This window comes from Diadema setosum, chromosome 17 (assembly GCF_964275005.1).
Source record: "Diadema setosum chromosome 17, eeDiaSeto1, whole genome shotgun sequence".
NCBI lineage: Eukaryota > Metazoa > Echinodermata > Echinoidea > Diadematoida > Diadematidae > Diadema > Diadema setosum.
In genome coordinates, this window is record NC_092701.1 from 7,540,014 (window position 1) to 7,558,987 (window position 18,974).

An 18,974-nucleotide genomic window follows, 5' to 3' on the forward strand; every position below is an offset into this window, starting at 1 on the left:
CATGTTAATTAACTTATGTGTAACATGCCCTGTGATATTCGCTGAGTTTTGGTGGATTCCGATTTGTATATTCGAAGGCCAGGTTATTCTTTCAGAAACTCGGTGACAGTTATGAGTGAGTGGACCGCAGTGAAGTGATTGAAACGGGACGACAAGCGGAGCGTCGCCCGCCCCGGGCCCGAGAGCTTCCGTGACGCGTTCGGCGTGGGAGGGCCTGGCCCTGAATCAGGATTTTAACGGGTAAGAATGACCAAAAGAATGCACTAACTTTATTAATCTTACACGCTTTTACGGTCTAATCTTGCAAGAAATGTAACAGTCATCAATGGTCATTGAGCTATAAATTTAAAGATCTAGCATCAACTCTCTGAAAATCGAACTAGAGAGACAAGAGCACCTAAAAAAATCTACATCTAACATATAGGACTAGGACCCTAATCTAGTTTTGAATCTAAGCTAGTTCTAGACTGAAGATAGATCTAATCTAGTCTAAAGAATTAAATCAGCAAATTTAACAAGGGGAGTGACTGTCGAAGGGAGATAGATCTCAGAAGTGATGCCTTAATCAAAGACAAACCCCTTTTTTTTTGCCCCATTACATAAATCACACGAGCATCTAACGTTACATGTGGCATGTGTAGGCTCAAATTTTATTGAAATTCTAGACCTCTAACAGTTACCTCCCTAAAAATGCAGCACATTTGTGTTACAGACCACAGTACACTGTATTTTTCATGAGATGCTGATATCACAAATGTCGGTCCATTCATAAGGAATTACTTCAAAATGTACAACATATAAATTTTCAGTGTGCAAGAATATTTTCATTGTGACTTAATACCTGCACAGATGACCAAAACTGAAAAGATGTCCACTGGAGCTGCCTAGAGGAAGATGAGGCTAAAAGTGAAATGGGTGATACTGTTATCCATTCTCATTGTGAGTCTGTGGCTCCTGGTCATTGTGGTGCTGCCCTCTCCACCAAGCACGAGCACCCGGGAGAGGAATTCGCGAGAGCAGCGGCAGCCCGGCGTAGATGATGCTCTGCAAAATGTTGACAATCGCAGCATCAGGAGACCAGGTGTTGAATCAAACGTTGAACACGTCGAGGGCAAACCCGCTTTGCCAAATGGAGGTGAGGACATCGTGGACGTTGGAAATGACAAGGAGAGCGAGGAAGCCCTTGGCGAGAAGGAAGTCCCGCATGAGGTCGAGATCGAAAATGGCCAGGGGACTCCCCAGAACGGACCGAATGCGCTGGAAAAGTTTCAGAACGATACACATCCCCTGGAACAGGACCTTGTGCCGTTGTGGAAACCAAGAACTAGATACGATTATAGCGCAATCTGGGGCAAAGCAGGGCAATGGGTCAGCTCTGACCAGATCACGCCGGCCGCAGCCAAGGAGCTCGGGACAGTCCTGCATGCCATGGCCCATGCCCCCGTCACAAGAGCCGATGTGGGCTTCAAGGGGACGCAGCTGAAGGCTCGACTGACGCTAGAGGGTGATCAGCTGGTTGTCTTCAAACCAAAGAGGTACGACTTTGTATACAGCCAAGCTTGGATTGGATCCCAAGTAGTGGTAATCTTGGAAACCACCAGAAACTTCTTCCTCTTCTTCTCTCTCAGATTATGCCTGCCTCCTTCAAGCTTGAAGATTCTTGCAAATGGTTAATCATAATGTCGTATGTGTATGGTAGCTGGGTTTGGTAGCAGATGGCAAGGTGCAAGTAAAAATATTTTATTATCTAATTTAGCTCTGGCTTTCAGTCAACTTTGGGTGGAAGGCTATTGAAAAGGAGATATACACACTTGCTATGCGGGGCGGGAGTATGTCCAATGCCCTTACTGCCCTTGGAAACAGAAGACAACCCCCCCCCCCCCCCCAAAAAAAAAAAAAAAAAAAGACAAGTTTTTGCTCTTGACAGGAAAGATGGATTAAATGACAAAAGGCCCAGTACTTTTAACACTTAACAGACAAGTGCTTTTACACTCATTTTACTTGTCTGACAGTGATTTTCAGTTGTTGTGGGGAAGCAGAGAAGTTGGTTTGTGGCACCCTGGTATGGTAAACTTGTGAGGTTTACAACTGCACCATAGGGTGTAATAGCAGCTCATCCAGCAGCTCCTTTTTAAGTTTGATGCTCTTGGAAATATGATCAATGCTTTTATTTCTTAGACAGTATAAGTCATCTATCGTAATACTAATCATGAACCAGTTTCATGTCTTTATTTGAATTCACTTTAGATATCCTCGTGAACATGTGATCTATGGCACTCCGTATGCTGGCTATGACAGACACAATGGAGAGATTGCTGCATTTCATTTAGACAGGTGAGCGTTCATCTCTTTGTTAATTACAATCTGTAATATTGGGGCTCTGTTTCATTTAAACAAAAACAAAAAAGTTGCTGTGAGAACAACTCGTGCTGCAATGGCAAGTGTCATGGCAATGACAAGAATCCTACTTCCTGATTGGCTGTTGCTACAAGGAGTTGGCATTCTAGTTTTAGTTCCTGTCATTTGTATTAACATATTTTATGAAATTAGACCCAGGTCCTTCCAAACTTCTGATGAATCATTGAACTCCCATATTGCAGTGTTTAGTGACACTACTTCTAGACTATAAAATTGCACTTCTGCTATTCGTACTGTTTGCCTGGCTGATAGTGTACATATAGTCCGGGAGCCAGCGGGGGTCAGCCTAGCTGAAAAGGTTACCAATTTTTATGTATATAGCAATTTAGTACATATGCCCCTAAGTATGGAAATGCACGTCTGGCTGGTCATCGGTGGTGGGTGTGGCCAGGAGGGCCAAAAAAAGGACCCCTCAAAATTAGGCTAGCCTAGCTGGAAAAGTAACCCCATGAAAACAACTGGAACTTGTTCGTTACACTTACAGGATAAATGAATGACCATTGCCAGACGTTTTAAGTGGTGGGGGGTAGCCGCCAGACGCTCTTAAAGGCCCAACTCCAGCTAGGCTAGCCTAGCTGAAAAAGTAACCTCATGAAAACCACTGGGACGTGTTCGTTACACTTACAGGATAAATGAATGACCATTGCCAGACGTTTTAAGTGGTGGGGGGTAGCCGCCAGACGCCCTTAAAGACCCAAATTTTTCCAGCTAGGCTAGCCTAGCTGAAAAAGTAACCTAATGAAACCCACTGGAACTTGTTCGTTACACTTACAGGATAAATGAATGACCATTGCCAGACGTTTTAAGAGGTGGGGGGTAGCCGCCAGACGCCCTTAAAGACCCAACTTTTTCCACCTAGGCTAGCCTAGTTGAAAATATAACCTAATGAAACCCACTGGAACTTGTTATTTACACTTACAGGATATATGCATGGCCGTTGCCAGACGTTTTAAGAAGTGGGGGGGGGGGGTAGCCGCCAGATGCCCTCAAAGACCCAATTTTACAAGCTAGACTATAGCCCTGATGGCTGGAAAAGTAACCTCCTGAAACCCACTGGAACTTGTTCTATGTTTGTATCTCACCTGATAAACACTGTCGACATAGTATTCTGGTGTTCTTTCAATAACTTTCCACACTTTTGAGCTACATGACCACCAAATTCACTCCTCAGATCATCTAATGATTGCTGTCAAGTGTTAATATTGGTGAAGTCCGACTACGTCAACAGTCAAAAAGTCAATGAACTAGGCCTATGCCATTTGAAAATCTCTGTAATCACAAAGTCGATACGTGGACGAGACATCACTTCGCTTTTGCCTTGTTAGATGGTGAATATTTGTAAGCTTCCGTTTCTAATTCATACAGCACCAGCATACACGTCTGGGAATAGCGGTAAAGAAGATTAGAGTCTTTGGCAACAAGTGAAAAATTAAATTCTGTGCCTTATTTGCTAAACAAACGTGGTATAGTGATAGGAGGACAACGACCTGTTAGGCAATATGGCGGACCAATAGCTCTATATTATTAGTGTTATAGAATAAATGACAATGATGTAGTTCTGAAGCATGCTTTTCATTAGATGCTTTTGCAATGACTCAATGTATACTTTTAATCGAACTAAGTATATATCCATGACTTGCTCATGAATTACGGCAGAACGATTCGGTGAAGAAAGTTTTCTGTCATGTCATTACGGAAGAAGTGAACGTGTCAATATTTTGCTATTTGTTCCTTAATTATTTCTGAAGGGGTTAGATGTATTTTCCTAAAACATTTTTTCTTTTATATGATACCTACGTTGCATCCAAATGCCTATTCGTTGAAAAAATGCGGGCCATGTATTCAAAGGTGAAAGATCATAGGTTAATGGAAGTAGGGCATATACATTGTACAACATTTCACTAAGTTGTTGGTTTGTTTTGTTTTGTTTTGTTTTGTTGGTTTTTTTTTTTGGTTTTTTTTTTTTGGGGGGCATGATTCAAAGTGTCCTAAAACCTTGTATAATACATGTATTTAGTTTTGTAGTCACGACTCTTGCTATAAGTATGATGCCAAACTCTTCCCTCTCATACAAATGCAGCCGTTTCAGGGAAATAATTATGATAATGATTGTTAATGCTGAAGTGGTTCATAACATTCCATTGATACTATGTATAGAATTAAAGTGAATATGACAATGGTATATGATATCCGCAATTTACTCTTTGACAGGTTCTATCATCCGATTAATAATGTATAAATTGAATATACAGTAGTCCCCTATTCAGTAACTACAGGTTAAGTTAGATAAGCTGCATTCATTTTGCACGCGACCATGGCGTCATAGCCAAAGATGATTGAATTCTGTAAATCTCTGTGTGCCTGCACAGGATTGGAAAACGAAACAACTTTCTGTGTATAGAACAACGAAACAGAAACTGGTGCATGCATTATTCTCAGTCACTTTGTTATGCATAATGATGGTTTGCTCATTGCAGTTCCGGAATCTCAGCTCGAGGGACTCGAATTGATCCCAAATCAGTCGGCATGCGTGTATCACCCAAAACAATATCTGAACACAATTATAACTGCAGTCTTCCATAGTCTCTATTGGTTGCCGATAAGGGCTGGTATCAAGTTTGATTTTCATATTATTTACAGTGCCTTGTATTTAAATGTTTTCATCGAAATGCCCGTATACGGTATGCGTATCTCAGTTAACTCTTTAAACCATAGTTGTAATCTACGTGCCAAGAATCTCATGTTTTCAATAAGCGTGAACTCCAAGACATGTCGTGATAAGGACTTTAAGACAATTGGCATCGTCATTATAAAACGAATTCCCCTTTTACAAGACACGTTTTAGATTTTAGATAGAAATATGGATTCGTTTGAATGCATACAAACAGCTTCTTAAATCCTCTTACATTTTGTTTTTAAGATATGGTGTATACTTTAGAAGTGTAAGAAGCATGCTCTTGTTTTAGAGGCTTTGAGTACTGGTAAGAAGCATAATATGTTATTCTTATAGATTATGTGAATAAGTACGCATTCAAGAACGTTTTGAATAAAACGTATCCAGACAACTGCATATCATATTTTCACCTCTTCCTTCATGCAGATGTATACTCTTGCCGAGAAGGTTAACTGTTTGATAGACATAGTGCTCACCTTATTGAAAAGGTAATTGGGTACATTTTTGGTTTCAGTATATTATTCAAACACAACTAAGTTAACTTTTACATTAACATTTTCACAACTCACAAATTCCACACGCACACACATTTCATGATTCACAAGATCCAAGTTACACTAATCCTATTTACTTTGCAGAGTGCAACAACATAAGTTATATACTGAGCAAATAGGCTTACATCAGTTCGCACTATTCAAGGTTTAGAGTAGTTAAGGAACTAAATCGTACCCGATTATGTGATGCTAAGTTGCACCTTGAGATGATGGGCAATATTGCCCCTATAAAGGAGTAGGCGGTGACACTGACTTGCTCCTTTAAAGGAGCAATTTTGCAGCAGTCATGGAGCAAATAAGCACCACATAGGTGCAACATCATACCAATAAGGCACAAGATTGCACCCTCAAGAGAGGGTACATTCTTGCATCCTTCGGGCATAAAGTTGCACCTAAAGGTACGAGGTTGCGCCTTTTTCAAGGGGGCAAAGTTGCTCCCGAGGGTGTAACTTTCACCCTTTCTTGAGGGTACAAAGTAGCACCCAAAGTTCCAAGATTGCACCCTCAAAACAAGGCACAATCTTGGAACTTTGGGTGTTTCTTTGCACCCTCACGAAAGGATGTGAAGTTGCACCAAGATGTAAAGGCTACACGGGGTGCAAAGGTGCGCCGAAAGGTAAAGGGTGCAAGATCGCACCCTCAAGAAAGGTGCAACTTAGCACCCCTTAGTGTGGGTGGAAAGATGCACCCTCAAGAAGAGGTGCAATCTAGCACCACTTAGTGTGGGTGGAAAGATGTACCCAAGGGAACATTTTCGCACCCTCAATAAAGGGTTCAACTTTGCACCCTCTTTGCAGTATTATTTTATACACACGTGAATTCCTTCCTGTGAGCTACGTTTAATATGAGCGTGACCCAGTATTAGACACGTGTCAAGCCTTTGCAGACACAGAATTTTTTTCTTCATATTGTTTAAAGGTCATTTAAAACAAATTTGAATATATATTTATATCTTTTAAGTTAAGAGGAGCAAAAATGTGGAGATCATGACCTGTGATACATGTTACGGGAAGTCTATATTTTTATGTGTACTCGGTTTTTTTTTTCAACTACAAGGAATTACCCATGAGCTAATTGGATAAAGAAGCTGAGCATTCCTTTTTTTTTTTTCATCAGTTAATGTCAATGCTGGTGTATTATTCTTGAAAAGTTGGCATCTAAATGTCCTCCAAACCAAGTACTTTTTACACTGTATAAAATTATATTACTGTGAGTTACGTTTCTTATGAGCATGACAGATCTGTAGACACGTGTCATAGTGGTTACAAACACTAAGTTTCCTTTGCTTTCGTCGTTATCAAGAAGCGATTTTGAACAATTTCAGATGTTCTGGGTTTTTTTTTTCTATTTCGTTAAGAAAATGCAATAATGATTTCATGTAAAACATGTTAAGGAAAGTTGATAGTTTGGTTATTTTATCATTACTCATCTTCGTCTTCTCAACAAGAAGATGATACACATGAGCTCATTTGCTAAAGAAGTTGAAGGATGTTTAATTGCTGGTAGCCACGTAGGGACTTTTGTCATAACATTTTGCATCTTAATCCCTCGAAACTAAGTACATGCAGTATTAGTTTATAGATAACATGGTATTTTTGTTGTTGCTGTGAGCTTATTCATATAAATGAATTTTAGACATGTTTCTCATATGTTTCTGTCATAATTATGCTTTACTGAAGAACAGCAAATGTTGAGTTTATTAGCAAGAGAGGTTGATCATTACTTTACATTTAAGTTCATTGAAGTGCCGGAGCATAAACTTGTCTTGAAATATTAGCATCCAAAACCCTCCAAACCAAAAAACGTGCAATACTAGACACGACAGGAATTCCTTGTTGTTGTGAGTTATGTATCTTAAAAAACACTGATTTTTTCTGCTTTTGCAATGTACTATGTTCAAAAACACTCTTGAACAATTTTCAGATTTCGTTTCTTTCTTAAGAGAAGAAAACGGTGAGGTCATGTGAAGCATGTTCCTATAAGTTTTATTTCGTTAATAATTTTTCTTTACCCATCTCCTCAACCGTAAGGTGATACGGTACCTTAAAAAGTCATAGGCCAAAGGTGTTGAGATTTACTTCCCCTTTTTAAAGTAAATTTAAGAGCTGGGGCATTATTTTTTAAAAGTTGGCATTTTAAGCTATGTACACCGAGGACGAGTCTTACTGAATGGATTTCTTGTTGCAGTAGAATTGTATTTTTTATGAGCTTGATGGAGTATTAGACAATTGTATATAGTGTTTGCAAAAACTGTTAATGTATTTCCTTTTGCTAATGTCCAAAGAGTTCATTTGCCAAGTTTTGATTGTCTTTTGTTTTAATCATCAGGGGTTTGTTTTATCATGGTCATAGAGGAAAGAAACTTAATTATAAAAAAAAGCCTTCATAATATAAGAAGAGATACTGTAGGAGACAATTTCATCAAAAGTTGTGATTTCCAACATTTCCAAAATGCAATTGATGAATATTTCTCCCCAGGGCACAGAAAGAAAGTAGTTTTTGGTCTTGTTTTTTTTTTTTCACGTCAGTATGTTATAATACCCGCGGGTTTACGCCCATCCCACCAATTTCCATCCGGATACTGTACCCGGCCCTGTTTTTTTGTTTTTTGTTTTTTTATTTTTGTTTTACACTGCAAAGAAAATGAGAACACTGATGTTTGAGAAAATCCCGACATGTGTGATTGGGCAATTCTTTTTTGATGTCTATTATTCTTTCCAAATAAGTTTTTTGGTTATCACTGAGGACAAATACAGATACCCTATTTCTTCTACCAAAACCACAGCACTGTATATTCTCATATTTCTACAGTATTTCGTCTCAACACTTGCCCTATTGATATTTCAAAGCATGTTTCCCTGTGAGCTCAAGAAACTCCCCCATTAAAGGAGACCTCCGGGTGATTCTCAGATTTTACATTTGTACAACTATGAATTAGTTATACTGAGGACAGAGTTTCAGAATTTGTGATAATTGGGATAAAGAATAAGAATATTTTCAAAAAATAGAACAAATTGCAATGAACAAGGATGATGACATGGGAGAGTCACCATAAGAATGCATGAGTTGGGGCTCAAGGAAGCAGAACAAAAGAATAAGGCATGCATAGACAGGTGAACTCGCAAGCAAGCGGTATAGTTATGGAATTACACTGCTATCATTTCTGAAATATATGAACCTTATAGCTGGTAAAATTGGGTCTTTGAGAGCGTCTGGGGGCTACGCCCCACCACTTAAAGCGTCTGGCAACGGTCATGCATTTATTCTGTAAGTGTAAGAACAAGTTCCAGTGGGTTTCATGGGGTTACTTTCCTAATTTTCAGCTAGGCTAGCCTAGCTGGTAAGAGTTTGGTCTTTGGGGCGTCTGGCGGCTATTGTCTGGCAACAATCATTCAATTATCCTTTGAATGTATCACAAGAACAAGTTCCAGTGGGTTTCAGGAGGTTATTTTTCCAGCTATATATAGGCTAGTCTAGCTGGTAAAATTGGGTCTTTGAGGGCGTCTGGCGGCTACCCCCCCCCCCCCCCCCCCCAGCCACCACCATTTAAAACGTCTGGCAACGGTCATGCATATATCCTGTAAGTGTAAAGAACAAGTTCCAGTGGGTTTCACAAGGTTACTTGTTCAGCTAGGCAAGCCTAGCTGGAAAAAGTTGGGTCTTTAAGGGCGTCTGGCGGCTACCCCCCACCACTTAAAACGTCTGGCAATGGTCATTCATTTATCCTGTAAGTGTAACGAACAAGTTCCAGTGGGTTACATTAGGTTACTTTTTCAGCTAGGCTAGCCTAGCTGGAAAATTTTGGGTCTTTAAGGGCGTCTGGCGGCTACCCCCCACCACTTAAAACGTCTGGCAATGGTCATTCATTTATCCTGTAAGTGTAACGAACAAGTTCCAGTGGGTTACATTAGGTTACTTTTTCAGCTAGGCTAGCCTAGCTGGAAAAATTTGGGTCTTTAAGGGCGTCTGGCGGCTACCCCCCACCACTTAAAACGTCTGGCAATGGTCATTCATTTATCCTGTATTTGTAACGAACAAGTTCCAGTGGGTTTCATGAGGTTACTTTTTCAGCTAGGCTAGCCTAGCTGGAAAAATTTGGGTCTTTAAGGGCGTCTGGCGGCTACCCCCCACCACTTAAAACGTCTGGCAATGGTCATTCATTTATCCTGTAAATGTAACGAACAAGTTCCAGTGGTTTTCATGAGGTTACTTTTTCAGCTAGGCTAGCCTAGCTGGAGTTGGGCCTTTAAGAGCGTCTGGCGGCTACCCCCCACCACTTAAAACGTCTGGCAATGGTCATTCATTTATCCTGTAAGTGTAACGAACAAGTTCCAGTTGTTTTCATGGGGTTACTTTTCCAGCTAGGCTAGCCTAATTTTTGGGGGTCCTTTTTGTGGCCCTCCTGGCCACACCCACCACCGATGACCAGCCAGACGTGCATTTCCATACTCAGGGGCATATGTACTAAATTGCTATACACATAAAAATTGGTAACCTTTTCAGCTAGGCTGACCCCCGCTGGCTCCCGGACTAATAGTGAGGCACTTTTGCTGTAAATTGTACAGCTTTCCCAGGCATTTATGTTTGTGTTTTTGTAGTTTTGTTAACTGTGACTGATTTGCAAATTTGAGATACTGAAGCTAATGTGCATACTGTGCAAATACAATACCAAAGGCTAAACTTTGTTATGACTGTAACATTAGAATTTATATATATGATCATGAGATGGATAATTCAAGAATTGTTAGATGTCATTGCTTTACCCTAGTCTTTATATTTTTTTTCTTAGTGCTTTTGATTCTTCTTTAGAAGTCAGTTACAGCTTTGTGCAATTTCATGATGTTCAGTCACACATCTGCACAATCGTAATTCTAATACAGTATTCATCGCATAATCGGGACAGGTTGGGAGTAGCAAACACGGCCCCTTTAAGCGGGGTGCCCGATTTCGCGATGAGCACTCACCATACACTAACGGCATACGACATGTACATGTAGTGCACACACACACACACACACACACACACACACATGCATACTGACGTACGTTGTACTGTACATGTACATGAATACACAACCACGCTACCCCTCGGCGCAACCCTCTAGCTCTCCCTACATTCTCGCAATGATGTACTGTACAAGTTTGTAGAGTAATCGCAACCGGGTTCTTCTGTCAACTCTCTGAGTAGGAATTGCAAGCGAGCACATGGCTTTGCTTATGTAGGGGAGAAGAATGTTCGCGAAAGTGTGTGTTTTGCAATGGCATGGATACTTTAAACGGCGCTTTCGTGGCTACAATGCATGTGTACGTGTACTGGATGGACGGAGGTCAAAACACACCAGTCCGAAGCTTGCTTTGTAAGTTTGATGTAAACAACAACTGATAGGGAATCTTTGAAATATTGTTGTGGTATTTTGGTAGATTTTTTTGGGTAAAATATCAACAAAATCAAAGATCGCTTGAAGAAAAATTGTCCCGTTTATCAGAGGTCCCCTCCCGATTATCCAGTGAAAATACCATGCATTGGAAATGTTTCTGGGAAGCGTATGTCATTTAAGCGAGGTTCCCGATTATCAGATGCCCAATTATGCGATGAATACTGTATCATCAATATCAGGTTGTACGCTGCACACATATTGTGAACATATGCTTACCCAAATTATGGTCCAGTCTTGCAAAATGTTCAATTGATTGGATGATTGCAAACTTTTGATAAGTTCTAGTAAATGTTTTCTCTGATCCTTTCCTAGAGTGCTGGACTTCCGGCGAGCGCCAATAGTGGTTGGCCGTGTGGTCAACCTGAGGACTGAAATATTACCCGTTGCCTCCCCAGTATTAAAAGAGACTTTCGTGGAACAAAGTAAGAGTACTGCATGTCTTATGAAAAAATCAGTGTGTTTCATGTATACTAGTTTCAGCAGGATTTTACAGAACTGATGGTTTAAGGTTCATGTACAATGATGACCACATTGTTACTTTAATTGGATGAGTGAAAATGTCTTTGCATGGCAGTCTGTTTATCAAGACTAAATTCCTAATAATAGTTTCACTCCTAATTCTGTTACTACTCATCTAACTGCATTTGACATATATTTGTGTTTTTTTTTTCCATCATACTTACATGAAAATACCATAGCAAGAATCTGTATTTCCTACTAGACATTCCATGTGAAGGGTATGATTGCTTTAAAAGAAATTGTCTTTTGTTTCCTCCCTTTCCTGCTGAAATGTAAACAAAGCTACTCGCTCCCTTTTTTTTTATATTTACCCACTCAAAAACATTTTTTTTTTCCCCAGATGGCAGGGCATGTTCTTACTCATACTCCTGAACATTTCTCATCCTTTTTGAGATAACAATGTGTGTTTTGAATTGTTTTCTGTTTCTTTCAGATGATAATTTGTGTTTTTACGGGAAGTGCTATTACTGCAAGCCGGATTACGCTGCTTGTGGGGATGGTGACCTCATGGAGGGGTCGTTGACCCTCTGGTTGCCCTCTGACCTCAAGCTGAAAAAATGGAGACACCTGTGGTCACGGACATACAAAGATGGCAAGAAGGCAAAGTAAGTCACAAATTTTTTTGTCCCGTTGAAAGTAGGAAACATGCAGTTGGTTTTCACTTGGTCTTGTCTTGTCTGCATAGCACAATGAGACATATACTGTACATCACTTCTTTGTCATTGTCATCCTTGGGAGGCATCATAAACGTTGGTGTCGTCAACAATTTGGTGTACTCTCTCTTACTTTCCACAGAGCCTATGAGCTTTGACTACCAAACTCACACCACAGGTACATAACCTAAATATGGCGGTCCAGTATGAATATGGGTGCCGTCTGACAAGGTCAATGGTCCAAAGGTCAATGAGCTTGCCCTGATAAGCACTGTACAGTACCCGTACTTGTGATATTGTGGTACTCTCTCAATAACTTTCCACAGATTTGAGCTACATGCGTATGACCACCAACAGAGGTCAACAGATTCAATGCCTCCTCCCCCCCCCCACGCTGAAGGACATTCCATGGTCCCTAATTAATATTCATCAACATTCATCCTCGCATCAATATTCATGATTATTACCCATATAAGGTATGGTAGTTTTGACGGGCAATTGTAGTTTGTATTTTGATTGGTCGGGAAACCACCAGTTTCCAGTGGGCAATATTAGTGGGTACCATCCTTCTTGCGGGTTTCGCCATTAACTTTACATGTAAACACCAAGAAAAGATATGCACAAACCATCAGTTTCCAGCGGGCAATATTAGTGGGTATCATCCTTCTTCCGGGTTTCACCAAAAAATGAGAGTTTCTCGCGAAGAGGTTTTGCGATGAAGGGCAAATTCCCATACGTTAGCACATTAAAAAAGAGGACGATCGCAGCGACTGTGTGAGCGCGCCGCGTACCTGAATTGCGCATAGGGGTTGTGTGCAAGCATGCCCGTGTAGTTGAGCGCAGTGGTGTAGGGTTCGACCTGGCGCCGAGTGGATTTTGCTACCGTAAATTGGGAAGTTTACATTTTATTCTAAGGTAAGTTCCTGCTCGAAGATGCCTGAAATGCCTGAAATGGGTAATAATAATGATATGGACTGTCTACTTTTGGGGGATATGACATTGATTGCCCTCACTAGAATTGTATTTCCCTCGTCTTCGACTTGGGCAATACAATTCTAGTTCGGACAATACATGTTGTATCGCCCTCAAGGCCAGTTCATGTTATATTAATATCCAATGCTTCATCAATATTCTTCACTAGCGGTATTCTTAATAACAATATTCATCAGCATTCATCCACATATTATCAATATTCATGAGCATTCATCTGTTATTATGATGTATCAATAAATGTTGCTAAATATGGATGTGTTCATGAATGTAAATATCATGTAGATGTGCTTTTAACAAAATCAAAAACAAAACGCCTGAAAGACTTTCAATTGGTCACTTGTGCTTATTCTTAATAATAATATTCATCAGCATTCATCCACATACAATGTATTATCAATATTCATCAGCATTCATCTGTTAATGAGGTGTTGATAAATATTGCTAAATACTGATGTGTTCATGAATGTATAATGAGTGATATCTTAAAGATGTGCTCAAAACAACAAAAACAAAAAGAACACCTGAAAGACTTTCGATTGGTCACCTGTGCTTAGATGGGAGACAGATGACCAGTACTGTGTGGACCTTCTGAAGAGAGTGCCCCCTGACCGCCACCCTCTCCTCCTCCACATGACGGACGCCGCCGTGTTCGACTACCTCATCGGCAATGCAGACAGGCACATGTATGAGACCTTTGAGAAGGATGGCGACAGGGCGATGCTGCTCCACATGGACAACGCAAAGAGGTTGGCATTCACTGCATGCAAATGATGGGGTTTTTAGTACCCAGGGCTACCAAATGGAAATATACCATTTTGTTGATTGATTGATTGATTGATTGATTGATTGATTGATCGATTTTTTGATATTTATAAGTTGTCATGGGGCCAATTGATGCATTAAAATGATGTCATTTGATGACATTTTGAGTTACTTAAAAAATGAAAACATATTTCAACAAAATTATTTTTAAAGAAGGTATTATCGTTATTATGATTATTGTATAATTACAAGTATAGATGTCATAACATGGCAAAATTGGCTTTGGAGTCATTGCCCGCTGCAGCCAAAATTTGGCTGCCTTGAATGGCAGTGTAACTACATTTTACAAACATGAGATGGCACTACGCAATATCCTTGGGTATGACGATGCCCTTGGGTACAGCGTGATGCATCAAATCTAAAACACAGCCAGTTTAAATAATCCAACGCTTTATCAAAGTTTGTGTGTCCTGCCTGTGCGTAACCCTGAAAATTTGATTCCTTTCTTCAAGCTTGTGTATAGTAGAGGTAGGTAAGTTGGACCTTTCCTCAGAGTGATGAAAACTGGAAACTTCCTTATGGTGGCAGGAGAAACAATAATTTTGGTTTCCAGTGAATTTATTCAGACTCTGAAAAAATATCAACGGTTGCTCTTGGTGCACTATGGGAGCATATTATCGTGTAACGCAGGGCTAGCTCTTTTTCTTTTCTTTTTTTTTTTAAATCTGTGAGGTGTATTAACTTAAAAGTTCATACATGATGTCAGGAGACATTCTTCAACCATGCAAAATTTTGTGATATTTGCAAAAGAGAATAACACCTCTTTAAAGGGCAACTACTCTCAGTGTCAAACTTGACTTTGAAATTAAAAGACGCTCGAAAAAATGGTGTATAATCAAATTAATAGGATTGTGGCAGTTCTCTTAAAATAGGGCAGAAAAAAAGGAAAATTAAGGAATTGTTTAAACTAATGTGATTCAATGAAACTCTTAACATATGTATCAACATTTGTATCCTTATTCACATCGGTCTGTGATGCTGTCATTGCCTTGCAGCTCTCCCTGTATTTTTTCCATAGACAATGTTATAAAATGCTTTTAATTCTTGCCAGTTATTTAGCAACTATAATTTCACCTCTGACAAGTTATTTTCACTGAACTATATCAGCTGTTCAATAGTGTGATGCATTGCATGCAATAATCATAAATTTAATCATGTGTTTGGTTGTTCTAGATGTGCAGTGGCAACTGAAAGATTGATCATGTTTGATGAGGAGTCTTCTTGTGTGTTTGTTTTTTACTTCTTCCCATCTCATATAGCTTTGGAAATCCGTACCTAGATGAAGGAACCATTCTTGCGCCAATCTATCAGTGCTGTAGGTGAGTACCAGCCGCAAAGCAGCTTTTCTCTTCTTTTTTTTTTTTTTCAGTCACAAGCAGGATTTCATTTCATGCATGGAATGCTACAGATCGCAGAACTCATTCCTTCTCCAGAAAATCCTTTTAAAGCACATAGATTTTATGATTAAACAAAGCAGCTTTTCTCTTTTTTTTTTCAGTCACAAGCAGGATTTCATTTCATGGACTGTTTCGGATGCATATTACATCAGTTTACATACTCGTTCCTGCTCCAGAAAAATCCTTTAATGCATGTAGATTTATGTACAAAGGAGTCAGATTTAACGTATCATACTTGGTATGTGAGTTTTGTCCGAGAAAGTGCAGTGTTTTGCTGCATCATAGACAATACACCATGTTTCATGTATACAGTATGCCCTTTTTTCCCTTACAGGGCATGGTAACATGTCAGATGCTTCTTTTCATGCAAAACCAGAGACTCGACCTTTGTTTTCCTCTTCCTCATGTCAATTCAAAATATGTTATTGTCCTCATCATCACTTCTCTTGTAGAGGCTAGAAACTTAAAGGGATCATATAGTTTTGGTCGAGACCTTAATGTCAGGATTATAACTTTTTTGGTGAGATAATGAGAAACCTCTTATGAAATATGAAAGAGCATGTAATTTCTAGAAGGATTCAACATTTATTTGATGAAAATTGGTCTTGAAATGGCTGAGATATCCCAAAAAGTGATCCTAATGATATTGACAGGCCATGACTTTTATTAGGATTTCTTTATTTTACCTTGTTTTTTTGATATCTCAGTCATTACAGAACCAATTTTTATCAAATAAACTTTTGATTCACCTTAGAATTGTATGCTCTTTAACATTTCATAGAGTGGTTTGTGAATATCTTGCAAAACGTTACAAACTGAATCCTCACCTCAACCAGTATCATACAGTCCCTTTAATCTTATGCAACATAGCTCCCCAGGAATTTAGCATGACTTACTAAGCTTTGTCATCACTAATTAGTAATCCAAACGTGACTTAGTTACCTCCGCCAAGGATGGAGGAGGTTAAGTGATCATCGGCGTTGGTTTGTCTGTTTGCAAAATAACTCAAAAAGTTGTGTATGGATTAAAATGAAACTTGCATGAAAAGTCGATATTAACACAAGCCAACACCTCATTCAATTTTGGTAGTGATTCAGGAATTTTTATGGATTTTTGAAGGATTTTTCATCTTTTGGCATATAAGATCAGCGAACTTGGGGTCTAAGCTGCGCGTACTGGAGGTTTATATTCGCGCACTAAAGCATGTGCTCTGCACAGGCAAGGTGCCACGCAATGACATAAACAAAAGGCTTCTATTTTTGGAAATTACATGCATGTAAAGGTACAGGTGGAAATGAGTTGCTGGCTTGGCGGAGGTCTGTGTTCTCCGAGCGCTTTTCTAGTTATAAACTTAGCAAGCCCACTTTGGTATGTATCAATGTGCTTCAGACCAGCATGAATGTCATGGTGACACAATACCGTTAAGGGAAAGTAGCTGTCTCTATTCATTGGCTATTAGTGCTCAGACACCTGAGCCTGTATGGGAAGAAAGCAGCAAGTGTGCCAATCTGCGCAAACAGCACAGTAAGGTTCAAGTTTGTTTGTTTGTTTGTTTTTTTTTCAGAAGAGAAGCTGAAGTGTTTGGTTGTTTTTTCACTGGTGTAGGTTGCGACGCAGCACATGGACCACCCTCCAGCAGTACAAGGACGGCCGCCTGAGCCACGTGATGAGTCAGGTGCTCCAGCACGACCCCATCGCCCCCGTCCTCACCAACTGGCACCTGGAGGCGCTGGACCGGCGGCTGAACGACATCATCGACACCGTCCACAACTGCTTCACCAAGCATGGCGAGGATGTGGTTCTTGTGGACTGAAGCTGGTTACATCTTCGTGGTATGCTATCTTTAACCCCTTCCGTACCAGGGACTCTAGACAGAGTGTACAATGCTACGTGGTTTGGTGTGCGAATCGGCACTTGAAGCACATAGAGGTACCGGTATTTATTCAAAGGGGCCGCATTGTGAGTATGCTCTTGCAATACTGGGGCTTTTTGCCGTCAGCGAATATTGCCCAAGCCTCGCCCCTTGCCAGAACTCATCACCTCCTGTTCCCTGTAATTAACCTGCTGAAGACGAGTCCCGAGTACACTCGGGCAGATGTCAGTGGGAAATATGTGTTACAGCAAAAATCAGCTTGTCCTCAATGGGTTAAAGCCAAGACCTGTCTCTGTTCTATCTAGCTTTGGGTAAAGTGACCTATAACCCCCAGTGATTGTCCAGAACTACAGTCAACCATTCCTAAGTCAAATCTATTTGGACTGAAGAAATAGCTTTGACTTAGAGAGAAAATTTGACTTATGAGGAATTAAACTCAATGTGATATAAAGAGGAGAGGACTTTAAAAGACCTTCGACTTAGGTGATTATTCGACTTATGTGAGGTTGACTGTATCTACCAGGTTGCATACTAATTAAGTATAGTGGAGACATCACTTAATTGGCAGTGCTAGGCCAGAAATGAACAAGCTGTGGTAAGCATGCCAGTATGGAAATGGGCAAAGGAAAGTCAATGGCTAAAGAAGATCTCGTGCCAAGAATTGTATAGAGCTAAGAGAAATCAGAGAGAACAAGGAGATTGATACATTTGTGAAATGTTTGAGTGTGTGTTGGCAAGACTATGAATACCACCAACAACTATCAAACTGGAGAATGTTAGAGTTGAGTCTATTATGAGCTTTAATCTTCTGTTGTAGAGAATACATTTCACTGTATATGTGACATTTGTATTATTTCAGTGTGTTTTATTTACAAATTTTGGGTGTCAACTGATGTTCTTGAAATCAAGAACTCGTGAAAATATTCTTGCCTCTTGTAACACACATGCTGTATGTCATCTTCGAGGTGACACTATCTTCTGTGGTTTATTGTGAATTCAATCATGCACAGATTTTTTATATGATTCCAAATTTGCACAATATTTTATTTGTAGAATGTGTAGCATATACAGGTTGTTTTTTTTCAGCTGTAACCTAAATTGATTCTGATGGTAAATATTAGCTGTATTGAGAATAGGTAAATCTCAGTAGCACTGTATGAACAATTAAATCAAAGTGCATTGAATCGTGATGATCAAACCTATAAAATTTGGGAATTCTGCTGTGCAGAAGAATCAAGCATATAAAGTAATTTAGTGGCGTTCTTGACTGAAACTAATAATCTTGATGGTGTGTGCAAGTTGGAGACATTGTAAGAATCAATTTAGTACACAACATGCTTGAAATGAAAAAGATTGAAATATATGATTTTGTTTCAAATATTTCTTTGAATATGCCTTATAAATGAGTTATTTATTCATTTCTAATAGTATTGTGCCAAATATTTTAGAACTTCTTTTATATTGATATAAAGGTGATGTGACTGTTTGTATTTCATGTAAAGTAATGATATAATTTCTTTTCCACTTTTTGCTAAAAGAGAGATGGGATTCATGTCATGAACCACCACCACCACCACAAAAAAAAAAAAAAAAAAAATCAACCATGTGCTTTTAAGGTTTGTGAAATGACGCA

At 39.6% G+C, this 18,974-nt stretch overlaps 1 protein-coding gene across 1 annotated transcript; it reads left to right on the plus strand.

Moving 5' to 3' along the window:
• The first annotated feature begins 866 nt into the window (after positions 1-866).
• Positions 867-17,683, plus strand: LOC140240870 (glycosaminoglycan xylosylkinase-like). Its single transcript, XM_072320644.1, has 7 exons — positions 867-1,535; positions 2,248-2,334; positions 11,397-11,506; positions 12,037-12,208; positions 13,804-13,995; positions 15,331-15,390; positions 17,074-17,683. Exons 1-7 carry the CDS (start codon positions 895-897, stop codon positions 17,279-17,281), a joined length of 1,470 nt encoding a protein of 489 aa, XP_072176745.1. The 5' UTR covers positions 867-894; the 3' UTR covers positions 17,282-17,683.
• Positions 17,684-18,974: the final 1,291 nt, after the last annotated feature.

Coding starts and splice junctions, on each gene's coding strand:
- LOC140240870 (XM_072320644.1), top strand. CDS start 895: ATGAGGCTAAAAGTGAAATGGGTGATACTGTTATCCATTCTCATTGTG. Junction 1,536..2,247: donor GTTGTCTTCAAACCAAAGAG/GTACGACTTTGT, acceptor AATTCACTTTAG/ATATCCTCGTGAACATGTGA. Junction 2,335..11,396: donor GCTGCATTTCATTTAGACAG/GTGAGCGTTCAT, acceptor ATCCTTTCCTAG/AGTGCTGGACTTCCGGCGAG.